The 12,603-nt window shown below is 34.4% G+C and overlaps 1 protein-coding gene across 5 annotated transcripts in view; it reads left to right on the top strand.

The window, feature by feature from the left end:
- The window catches only part of SREK1 (splicing regulatory glutamic acid and lysine rich protein 1), a 55,607-nt gene that overhangs the window by 21,196 nt on the left and 21,808 nt on the right, over nucleotides 1-12,603 (top strand). For 4 of the 5 annotated variants that reach the window (XM_074204424.1, XM_074204422.1, XM_074204423.1 and 1 more), the window contains 3 exons: nucleotides 535-649; nucleotides 4,025-4,144; nucleotides 6,175-6,501. In XM_074204424.1, the coding sequence (XP_074060525.1) occupies nucleotides 535-649; nucleotides 4,025-4,144; nucleotides 6,175-6,501 (562 nt within the window). The remainder of the gene's footprint in view (nucleotides 1-534; nucleotides 650-4,024; nucleotides 4,145-6,174; nucleotides 6,502-12,603) is intronic. The other variant, XM_074204426.1, reaches the window with a different exon arrangement.

The raw sequence follows: 12,603 nt of genomic DNA, 5'->3' as shown, positions 1-12,603 counted from the left end.
TGAAGCAGGTTAATGTTCTTTCAGATTTTAACTGAAAATATTGAACATAATAGTGATCTTGACAGACTCAGACATTAAATGTTAAGTAAAATGATACCCATATTAAAACCTGTGATCTGCTAACTGGGTGAAAAAAGCATTCTGAAAACATTCAATTTGAACATTTTCAAATGCTTTGCAAATTGTGTTTCTTACTGTAGCAAAAGAAAAAAACAGCAGAAAAGACTTCAGAATTCCTTTTGAGATAGTGAAATTTACATGTTGTAATCATGTGCATTATGGCAGCATCAGATCATTCCTTATGCACAGCTGTTTATAATCATCTGGTTTATATGTACTGCTGCAGGATGGCTGCACTCAACGAGTATATGCAATGACTTTCTTGGATGTTTCTGAAGGATAATTGCAAAGAAGGAGGATGTACAGAGAGTAGGCCCCTTGCATTATGTGTGGTACATTCCACTTGTGCCTGAGTATTAACTGGGATCTTTAATTGTTCTGAGCTTACACTGCAAAGTGGTTTTTTCCTCTCAGAGTCTGGAAAGAGCAGTGAAAGAAAAGGCGGCAGATCTCGTTCCCATACTCGTTCAAAATCCAGGTCTAGCTCAAAATCACATTCTAGAAGAAAAAGATCACCATCAAAACACAGGTGAGAAGAGTTTTAATTCTAAATTTAAAACTTGGGTTTTTTTGGTCTGGGTGTCAAAATTGAAACAGCCTAAATACTTGGATTGATATTTAATTTCCTTTTAGTAGTTGTAACCATTATGGTGATTATCAGATGATTATGGTTAACAGATAAAATTGCACCTATATTTATTTTATTCCAATTCTAAGCCAATATTAATTTTATAAAGCTTTAAATAAAAATAGATGATTTTAAGACACAATTTTTCCTGGGAGAGGTCACATTTAATTTCAGTCAGTCACTTAAATCTCTTTCCTTATAAAACTGGAGCCACATTAAGTAAGGAATTGTGAAAATGCAGCTCTCAGGATGCTTTTGTGAACCTAGATAAATGATTTTCAAAACTTCCATCTCTGTTCTGAATGAGATGTAAAAAGGATGCTGTTTAAATTGTTTCATCTAAAGCTAGCCTAATTGATACTGTTACTTTATCTCTTGAGGTGGGTCATGTCTTATAAAAGAACTTATCTACTAAAACAGTAAAAGGAAAAAAATGTGAGAACACAAAATTAAGTAATTCTATTTTATTTTTTGTCAAGAAAGGAGATAGAGAATAAGTTCCTTTTTGAATTTCTACTACTTGTGTTCCCATCTTGTCCTCTTTATTATTTTATTTAAGTTTTGAATTCCAAATTCTATCCAATCATTCCTCCCCTCTCTTACCCCTAAAACTGGTGAACAAACTGATATAGGTTATATATTACTGTCATGTAATTTCCGTATTGGTCATTTTGTGGAAGAAAACTCAACCAAAGAAAAAAGAAAAATAGTATACTTCAGTCTGTGTTTGGATGCCTGTTTTTAATTTGGAGGTGGTAGATAGCATTTTTCATCATGAGTCCTTTGGAATTGTTTGGATCATTGTATTGCTGAGAATAGCTGTCATTCACAGTTGTTCATCATTCAGTATTGTATTTACTGTATACAATGTTTTGGTTCTGCTCATTCCACTCTTGTCAGTCCATCTATTTTATTTTCTTTGAAGTTCCTTTGTGTTCCCATTGCTTTGCACATAGTAGGTATTTCTGAATTGCTTATCAGATTGGGTGTAGGGGATGTTCTTATGATTTTCTTTTTTTCCCTTCAGAATGTAATCTCTATAACAAATGTGCATAGTCAAGCAAAACAAATACCACATTGGCCATTTCCAGAAATTATATGTCTCATTCTATACCTTGAGTTCATCTGTCCTCAATATTTTCCTTTATACTGTCATTATAGTAAAGAAACTGACTTCTTTTGACTAACTTCTGTTGGGAAGCAGAAACCTTTCCAAGGTTTTCTGAGATTTTTTGCCAGCAACAGAATGCCACTCTTTCTCATTTTTTTCACTTAGACTCTTAAAGGAATGACAAATGGGGCAATGTCCTCTTCTCTTCTCTAAAACTGCCATAATTGAGCTTGTTCTAGGTTAGTATTGCAGGGATGAGATGAGAATTTAGGACCTAGCAAGTGGCAGGATTGTTTACAACCTATTAAGAAGTTAAGAACTTGTCTTTATTTACATGTTAGCTTTTCAGTAGTATTTAGAAGGATTATTTTAAAAATACATGAAAATCTCACTGAAATTTTCCTTTATTGTTATATGAAATTAGTCTTGATTTTAGATTTTTTTGAAAGTAATTAGAAAATTATAATATTTACATATTTGTTGCTGAGAAATGTTTAAATGTTTTCATTCTAATCAGAAAATGTAACTGCTATTCTTTAAAAACAAAGTCATAGTAAAGAATTTTTATATTAAAATAAAAATTTTATTAGGATCTCAAAGATAACTTCAGGCAGACTTTCCTCTTTGAAATTAGTTAGCTTTTAAATTTTATTGATGCCTTCTAGTTTATTAATATCACAGTCATTTTACAAGAATTTTGAGTTAGAATCAATTAGTCAGATTTAAGATGTAGTAAAAAGACATGGGTGTCCAACATTTTGCTCTTCTGGGCTGTATTACCCAACAAAATTTTTCAAATAGCTGCATATAGAATTTTTGTATGCACTTTTTCTTTTTAGGTTGTTTCAAGGCAATGGGGTAAGTGGCTTGCTCAAGGCCACACAATTAGGTAATTACTATTAAGTGCCTGAGGCCGGATTTGAACTCCGCTACTCCTGACTCCAGGGCCTGTGCTCTATCTATTGCGCCATAGCCGTCCCAGCATATAGAACTTAATATTTCTTTTTGACTACAATGTAACCCATATTACCAATGAGTATAATAATAATAAAATGTACTGATGCCATATGAATGGGCTTTGATATTTGCATGCAGCCTATGGGTTGAGGTTGGACACACCTTCTGTTAGAAAGATTAATTTTCTTTCAGGTTTTCTAAACTAGGTTTAATATTCAGTAACTTGTAATTATAAATTTAATGAAATGAAATATATATACTGCTTCCTTGTGCTTTTGAAGGATAATTGCAAACTAATCAAAAGCTTCAGAGATGCCTTAATGCCTGTTACCAAACTATTAGTTGTTATTGGTAGCTGAAATTTAAAAGAAATCAACATCATGGATAGTTGTTAGTAAAAATGAAAATAAAACTTGGAATAATTTTAATTTTGAACTTTAAATTTTGATGGTGAAGTGATATAAAAACATTCAAAGATTTTTGAAGTCATTTTGACCAGTTGGAAAATTTGCACAAACATTTCTTCACTAATTTGTCATTATCCAGAGTTCAGTTTCAAGTTCACTCAGAAGACATAAATTAAACGTGAGTTATGCATTTTATAACTGTAGATCATTGAATTTCAATTATTTATGAAAGCATCAATATATAATATATAATGTATTACATATATTGTTACATATAGAATAGCTAATAATAGTCAATACTTAACATAGCAATTTAAGGTTTACCTAGCATTTCACATATTTATCTCATTTATATGTACATATGGAACTCTAGTTTAAAATTTCACATATCTTCAAAATCATTAATTTTATATGTAAGAGTAAGTAACTTAAACATTGAGATAACTGTACTAATTTTAAGAAAATTTGAACTGTCTAATTAGCACCTTAAAATCACTTTATGCTAACAAAGCTTGATTTTTTCTGTTTAAATTCTTAATTGTAAAATTTCAGAAAAAAATTTAAGTTGAAGTTTTATTTAAATTTACAAATTGATTTTGAAAGAATTTTTAGCCAGTTTTTATATTTGTTAAACCAAAGCAGAATTGACAGAATGTTTTTTCTATGAGTAGAAAATTTGATGAAAAAGATTTCATTTCTTGAATGTAAATATCTTTTAGGAATTTGAAGAAACTTCCTTTCCCAACTTCTTGCAATATCATGAATTGGGTCCAAGTATCTTCTGTTATTTTTTCATTGTAGGAGCAGATCCCATAATAGGTCACGTTCGAGACAGAAAGATAGGCGTAGATCCAAGAGTCCCTACAAAAAACGTTCTAAATCTAAGGAGAGACGGAAGTCAAGGACTCGTTCACGTTCAAGGTGAGTGTGGAGGGAGTTGTGGATTGCATTTTTTTTCCAGAAAATGTATAAGAGATTCAATGGATATTTTTCTTTTTTTTTTTCCAGTGGATATTTTGAAAATATTCAACTTACTTAAACTTTGTGAGGTTACCTTAGGCAGACTTTAGTAATAAAAAATTAGATGTTATTATTGTATTCCACTTTTAAGTAATAGACTTTTTTAAAAAAGTTTTTATTGATGCCCTGTTTTTGCATTGTTATAGTTTTCCTTAGAGTTCATCCCATTCCTCCTCCCAGAGAAAGATCTCATATAACAAATTAATAGATTCTTTTTTTCTTTTTTTTTTTTTGCAAGGCAAATGGAGTTAAGTGGCTTGCCCAAGGCCACACAGCTAGGTAATTATTAAGTGTCTGAGGTTGGATTTGAACTCAGGTACTCCTGACTCCAGGGCTGGTGCTCTATCTACTGTACCACCTAGCAGCCCCTAAACTAATAAATCTTGATTGAAATTATTCTTCCATTTGTTTTTAACTGAAAGTTAAAAAGGCAATTCCACACTAAAATTGAATTTACCTTTTCTGCCGCAAACAAGAATGTTTGTTTTCTAATTTATTTATTTATCTATCTATCTATTTATTTATTTTTTTGCAAGGCAAATGGGGTTAAGTGGCTTGCCCAAGGCCACACAGCTAGGTGATTATTAAGTGTCTGAGACCAGATTTGAACCCAGCTACTCCTGACTCCAAGGCCAGTGCTTTATCCACTATGCCACCTAGCTGCCCCTTGTTCTCTAATTTATAAATGCGTTTGCACTGATGGCTCCTCTAGTTAGTTTTCCTGGATGCACGATCTTACCATATAGTAAAATTTGATCTTTAAAAATAATGTTTTCTTTTGGCTTCTGGTATGAAACATAAGTATATATTTTTAAGTTGATGAATTAAAGATTTATTGTTTTACCATTTTGACATTTATGGCAAAACTTCATTTTGTAAAAATAAATTTATATTTCCAACTACATGCAAAAATAGTTTTCAGCATTCATTTTTTGTAAGGTTTTGAGTTCCACGTTTTTCTCCCTCTCTCCCTTTCCTGCTACCTTGTCAGCAAGTAATGTGAAATAGATTATGCATGTATAACTATGTTAAATGTATTTCCATATTAATCATACTGTGAAAAAAGAATCAGAGCAAAAGGAAAGAGAACCACGAGAGGGGGAAAAAAAGAAATTTTAAAAACAGAAAATAGTAAGCTTTGGTTCCTATTTAGACTCCTGGTTCCTTCTCTGGATGAGGATGGTATGTTCTATCACAAGTCCTTTAGAATTGTACAAGTATGGATTTTGAAAAGTTTGGATGCCTAATTTGTTAATAAATTGCCATGATTGATTTGATTTTGGTTATTTTGTTAATTCTATCTGTTCCCATCCACAAAATAGCCCCTCAAGTCACAGACTAGCTTTTCAATGTAAGCATCTGATATAGCTGATTGACCTTTTTGCTATATATAATCACAGCTTCAAGCACACATCCTCATTTTACCTCTCTCCTTCCCCTTTGTGTTAGTCCTGGTCAGATCTTATTTCCTTCCTAGGATCTTAGGGTTTATGTATTTATAAATTTAATGACATTCTTTAGACCTTCTAAATAGGTAGGACACTCAAGCACATACTGTTTGCTCACCTATTGTCTTTGTTCAGCTTGATATTTAGTTCACAATAGGAATCCCTTTTTCTCCCTGGGGTGTGTGATTTTATCTCCCCCCCCAACCCCCCCCCCCCCCAACAAACCACTGACCAAAAGTCTTTATCCTATTTTAACAGTACTTAAGAGACTGCCAAAACTGTTCCTACCAAAATTTATTCTTGTTCAATAGCTTTCTAGACTCATGGATTATGTTGCATTTTAGTGCTTATTTCATGTCATTATGTAATTTTCAGATTATTTGACTTTTTTGTATTCATTTGGTTAAAGAAGGGAGTACCAAGTTTCTTTTTGTTGGACATTTCTGTGGTGATTTTTTTCCTTTTCTGCTTTTTTTATAACAGGGACAAGAAAAAAGAAAAAGAAAATCGAGAAAAGATCAAGGAAAAAGAAAGACTGAGAGAAAAAGAAAGGGATAGAGACAGAGAAAGGGAAAAAGAACGGAGTAAAAATAAAGAAAGAGATCGAGAAAAGGACAGAGAGAGAGATCGGGAAAAAGATCAAGAAAAAGATCAGGAAAAGGAGCGAGACAAAGAAAAGGAGCAGGACAGAGAGAGAGAACGAGAAAAGGAGAGAGCCAGAGAGATAGATGAAAAAAGAAAAAAGGATAAGAAATCCAGAACACCTCCCAGAAGTTATAATGCATCAAGAAGATCTCGTAGTTCCAGCAGGTTTGCTAACATTTAAAATTTTTGCTGGGATTTTTCTCAGTTGTTTTGATGATTATAACATAATTTTTATCTTAGGAGAATGAATTCTGCACAGGAAGAATACAGTAGTGTAAATTTAATTCCAAGAAAGAATCTCAGAAAGGATATCTCCTTTACTATTTATTAGTTGGTGAGATGTATAGTAACAGATAATCCCACCTCTTTGGTGTATATTATTAGATCATTGAAGAAAGGTAATTTAGACAGATATGTTTTAGAGTCTTAGTAGCTCTGAAAATTTATCCTTACAACTTATTTTTATCAGTGATAGAATGCAGAATTTTGTGAATGATATTGCTTAGATTGCTTTTTACCCTAAAAAATTAATGATAATTTTCTTTTGAAATGATTTCTGTTGTAAGTCAAAATGGAATAGATAATTCTGATCCATCTTTCTCATAAACTTCATAGAATTGTAAAATACTGGAAGTAGAGATGTCAGAAGTTCATCTATTGTAGTTACAATTGAAGCCCTTAGAGGTCAATTGAATTTTCCATGGATATATATTATTAGTTGGTATCATAGATAGGAATTTGAAACTTATCTGGTTACTCTGGTTACTAGTTCTTCTTATTTCATTATGCTGTTTTTGCTTTTGTCCATTAAGGTATCATTTCCTTTAAAGAAATTTTTTTCCAATTGCACGAAAAAACAATATTTAACATTTATTTTTGAAAATTGATTCCCAGATTCTTTCCCTCCTTCTTTTTCTTTCCCCCAAAAGGCAAGCAATTTGATTTAGTAATATTTCCAGTCATGCAGAACATGTATCATATTAGCCAATGTTATGAAAGAAAATACAGACCAAAAAAAAGAAAAATCCCCCCTGAAACCGAAAAAGAATATAAAAAAAATGCTTCCATCTACTTTCAGACTGCTAAGTTCTTTGGAGGAGGAAAGCATTTTTCAACATAAGTCCTTCAGAATTGTCTTGGATCATTGCATTATTGAGAATAGCTAAGTTATTCACAGTTGATCATTGAACAATACTTCGATTAATGTGTATGATATTCTCCTGATTCTATTCACTTTGTTTCAGTTCTTGTAATCTTTCCAGGTTTTTTTGAGAGCATCATGTTCATCATTTTTTATGGCTTAAGAGTATTCATTTACAGTCTTATACCACAGTTTGTTCACACATTCCACAATGCTGGACATCTCTGCAATTTCCAATTCTGTCACCACAATAACAACTGTTGTAAATATTTATATTTATAAATACACACACACACACACAGATATATACATGTGTAAAATAATATAGGTCCCTTTCCTTTCTCTTTTTTCTCTTTGGTATCCGGTCCTAGTATACTCTCAAAGAATGGTCTCATTTTCTTTCAGAATCACTGCTGTTTAGGTGTGTTGCCACCAGGTGGCAGTATGGTACCACAATTGCAGATCTGACCTAGAGAGGAGTCAAGATAGAGGATAACCTCTATGACAGTTCTTTTTTATTTTGTTAAACACTATATCGAAAAATGACAAGTTTTACTAGTATCTTCTTTTTTATGCCACAATAATTGCCTGATATTCTATTTCTCTGCCCCTTCCCCCCAGAGAAAAGCAGTTCAAAATGACCTCATATGACTGTTTATGCAACTTTTTAATACTCTAGAATACTGAGAAAAAGCAAATGAAGTTTCATCATCTGCTTGTGCCAGTATTATTCCTTTTAATATAAGTCAAGCAAATTTGTAGTGTTTTTTGTTTATAGTAGAGAAATTTTTGAAATGTAACCATTTCTTGGGTGGCTAGGTGGCGTAGTGGATAAAGCACCGGCCCTGGAGTCAGGAGTACCTGGGTTCAGATCCGGTCTCAGACACTTAATAATTGCCTAGCTGTGTGGCCTTGGGCAAGCCACTTAACCCCGTTTGCCTTACAAAAAAAAACAACCTAAAAAAAAAAAGAAATGTAACCATTTCCTAAGGAAAGACAACATTGTGAAATAGAAAATTATGAGTAAACTCCTTCGAGGTACTTTGTCAGCTATAAAACATTAGATGAAAGTTAAGATTTAATCTGACACAATCTTCTTGTGATAGGAACTAATTTCTGAACTTTGAAATTTAATTCAGTAACCACCTCTCTTTGTTCTTCTAAGATTATTGAAACCTAGATTTTTTTTTTTTAATGTGGATGTGTGAAGCAAATTTTTTCTTCTTTCTTTTTCCTGTCTCATCCTTGGAGACCACAAGGTGGAGTTCCTTGGGAGTGGGGCCTGAAAAATTTAGGGAAGAAAATGTTATGGTCTCATTTCTGGCCATTACACTTCACTAAACAGAAAGAATCTTTTCCCATCTACTTTTCAGTGAAGAGGAAGAGCTACCACTTTTCTTATTTGACATCTCTCCACATAATTTTAAGTTTAATTAATCAACTTCTATCTAGGTTTCCCCTAGCAATTCTCAGTACTTAGCTTTTAAAAACTCCTTCAGACACAGGAAGTTTTAAGTGTCAGAATTCCTTAGAACAGAAATAGGGGACTTTAGTGTCTTATAATTTCATTGTTAGCATAAGTCCTTTTACAGATTTAGATTGTATATCGCTGCCTAGAGCACTAAGAAGTTAAGTGACTTAACTAGAGTAGCATAAAATAAATTAGAGGCAACCCCGTATCTTTGGCTTCATTTCTAGCTGTCTATCCATTGTGCCATATTTCTCTTATAAAGTGGTAGGGTTGTCTTAGAACAGAAAATCAGAGAAAACATTTTGATGCTTGTATTGCCTAAGTTATTTCATCATTTTTCTTTCTTTTTTCTTTTTTTAATTTTTGCATGTCAGTGGGGTTAAATGTTTGCCCAAGAACACACAGCTAGGTAATTATTAAGTGTCTCAGGCCGGATTTGAACTCAGGTTCTCCTGACTCCAGGGCTGGTGCTTTATCCACTGCGTCACCTAGCTGCCCCCTGTTTGCACCCTTCTTAACCCAATTTTAATCTAGTTTTTGTTTCTATCTACTGAAGATGCTATCTTAAATATCAGTAGTGATGTTCTAATTACAAAAAAAGCATAATGGGAGAGGGATGGTGGAGTAAAGTCAGGGACTTACCTGAGCTGTCCCCCAAATCTTCCAAAAACCTTTAAATAATGACTAAACAAATTCTAGATCAGCGGAACCCACAAAGATGTGGAATGAAACAATTTTTCAGATTACTTAAAAGATCTGCAGGAAAGGTCTCTTGCTCTAGGTTGAGAGAGCATAGACCTGTGCCGGTTCAGAAGAGACTCCAGCAAATCAGGAGCAGACCTTGGCAATTGAATCAGTGGCAGCAATGGATGGTTTTCTAGACCTCTCAGCCTATAGGGGGTAAGGAAATTAGAAAATGGGTGAGGAGATTTATGGGAATCCCTTTACTGAAATCATGGGCAGGACTCTTGTTTCATTGCCCAAACTTGGATTTGGGTCCTAGACCCCAGTGTGAGGAGATCTCAAGGAAGCAGGAACTCTGGTCTCAGTTCCAGGGAAGATCAAAACACACACTTAGGAATAAAGGCTCCAAGAAAAAGATGGATTAGTCTTAAGCATAGAAGAGCTCAAAAAGGATTTTAAAATCAAATGAGAGGTAGAGGAAAAATTGATTGGTATTTAATTGGGGGTATTTAATTTGTTCTTTCTCTAATTTTTTATTTTGTGGTTTTTTTGCAAGGCAGTGGGGTTAAGTGGCTTGCCCAAGGCCACACAGCTAGGTAATTATTAAGTGTCTGAGACCGGATTTGAACCCGGGTACTCCTGACTCCAGGGCTGGTGCTCTATCCACTGCGCCACCTAGCTGCCCCTCTGATTTTTATCAGTTGCATATTTAGTTTATTGATGATATCTTCTTTCTTTAATTTATTTATATAAGCATTTAAAGATATAATACATCCTCTGTCAGCTGCCTTGAGTGAATCCCATAGGTTTTGGTATGTCGTTTCATTATTGTTAGTATACAGGAGGAAATAATTAATTCTTTCTCTAATTTGTTGTTTGATCCACTCAGTTTTTAAAATGCAGTTATTCAGTTTCCAATTAGTTTTGGGTCTGTAGCTCCCTGGTCCAGTATTGCATATGATTTTTATTGCATTATGATCTGAGAAAGATGTATTCACTATTTCTGCCTTTCTGCAGTTAATCATTAGGTTTTTATGCCCTAGTATTTGGTTAATTCTTGTGTAAGTGCCATGTACTGCAGAAAAAAAGTATATTCCTTTCTATCCCCATTCAGTTTCCTCCATAAGTCTATCATATCTAGGTTTTCTAACAATCTATTTATCTCCTTAACTTCCTTCTTGTTTAGTTTATGGTTAGATTTATCTAAATCTGAGAGTGGGAGGTTGTGACCAGAGTTCCTGCTTTCTTGAGATCTCCTAACACTGAGGCCTCCCACTAGTAGAGTTTTGCTGTCTATGTCTTTTTGTAGCTCTTTCAACTTCTCCTGTAAGAATTTGGATGCTTGGGAGGCCAGGTGGCGCAATGGATAGAGCACCAGCCCTGGAGTCAGGAGTACCCGGGTTCAAATCCGGTCTCAGACACTTAATAATTACCTAGCTGTGTGGCCTTGGGCAAGCCACTTAACCCCATTTGCCTTGCAAAAACATAAAAAAAAAAAGAATTTGGATGGTATAACATTGGGTACATACATATTTAGTATTGAAATTACTTTATTGTCTGTGGTACCTTTTAGGAGGATATAGTTTCCTTCCTTATCTCTTTTAACCTATCTATTTTTGCAACTGTCTGAGATAAGGATTGCTACCCCTGCTTTTTTTCCACTTCAGCTGAAGCAAAATATATTTTGCTCCAACCTTTTACCTTTATTCTATAATATGTATCTCTCTGCTTCAAATGAGTTTCTTGTAAACAGCATATTGTAGGATCCTGTTTTTAATCCACTCTATTTACTTATGTTTTTTTTAGATTTTTTTTTTTTGTAAGGCAAATGGGGTTAAGTGGCTTGCCCAAGGCCACACAGCTAGGTAATTATTAAGTGTCTGAGACCGGATTTGAACCCAGGTACTCCTGACTCCAGGGCCGGTGCTTTATCCACTACGCCACCTAGCCGCCCCTGCTTATGTTTTAAGGGAGAGTTCATCCCATTCACATTCAAACTTATAATTACTAACTTGCCCTCAATGCTATCTTCCCTCTGTTTGTATTTTTCTCCTTTTTTCTATCCATATTCCCCAGTATTTTGTTTCTAGATAACTGCTACCTTCAGTGTGTTTGCCCTCCTATGTCAACCCCCCCCTTCTTTCCCTTTTCCCTTTCCCCCTTCTTCCCTCCCTCCCTTCTGTTAGTTTCCCCTTTTTTCTCCCTCCCTGTGCCCTTCCTCCCCTTTTCCCCTTTTAATACTTGAAAGGTAAGATAAGTTTCTTAACTGACTGTTGTAAATTAACTTTTTTTAGGTTTGTTTTTTTTTGTAAGGCAGACGGGGTTAAGTGGCTTGCCCAAGGCCACACAGCTAGGTAATTATTAAGTGTCTGAGGACGGATTTGAACTCAGGTACTCCTGACTCCAGAGCCTGTGCTCTATCCATTGCACCACCTAGCTGCCCCTGTATAAGTTAACTTTAAGCCAAGTCTCATGAGAGGAAGATCCAGGTGATTCTGAGCTCCTCCCTTCTTCCCCTCTATTACAGTAGGTCCTTTGTACCCCATTCAGTCTCCTCCATCTTCCTAGCTCCTTTACTGTGCCCCTTTTTGAAGATGTATTGTTTTTAAATTATTGTATCTGAGTCACAGAAAAGTCATGAGTGTCCATTCTAATAGAGTTACAATTCTCAAGAGGTATTAAGTCTATCTCCCAGGTAGGCATATAGACAGTTTTATCTTATTGGATAGCAGTTTTTTTCTTTACCCTTTTTTTTAACCTTTTCCTGTGTCTCTTGGGTCTCCTGTTTGAAGTCCAAATTTTCTAGTAAGCTGTGGTCTTTTCATCAGGAAAAGTTGGAAATCTCCTATTTCATCAAATGTCCATCGTTTCTCCTGGAAGAGAAGACTCAGTTTTGCCTTAGTTACATTCCAAGCTTCCTTGCTTTTTGGAGTATCACATTCCAGGCTCTTCAATCCCTTAATGTTGATGC

This window comes from Macrotis lagotis, chromosome X (assembly GCF_037893015.1).
Source record: "Macrotis lagotis isolate mMagLag1 chromosome X, bilby.v1.9.chrom.fasta, whole genome shotgun sequence".
NCBI classification, from domain to species: Eukaryota; Metazoa; Chordata; class Mammalia; order Peramelemorphia; family Peramelidae; genus Macrotis; species Macrotis lagotis.
Note: the sequence above shows the minus strand (reverse complement) of the source record. Positions and strands in the feature narration are given on the sequence as shown.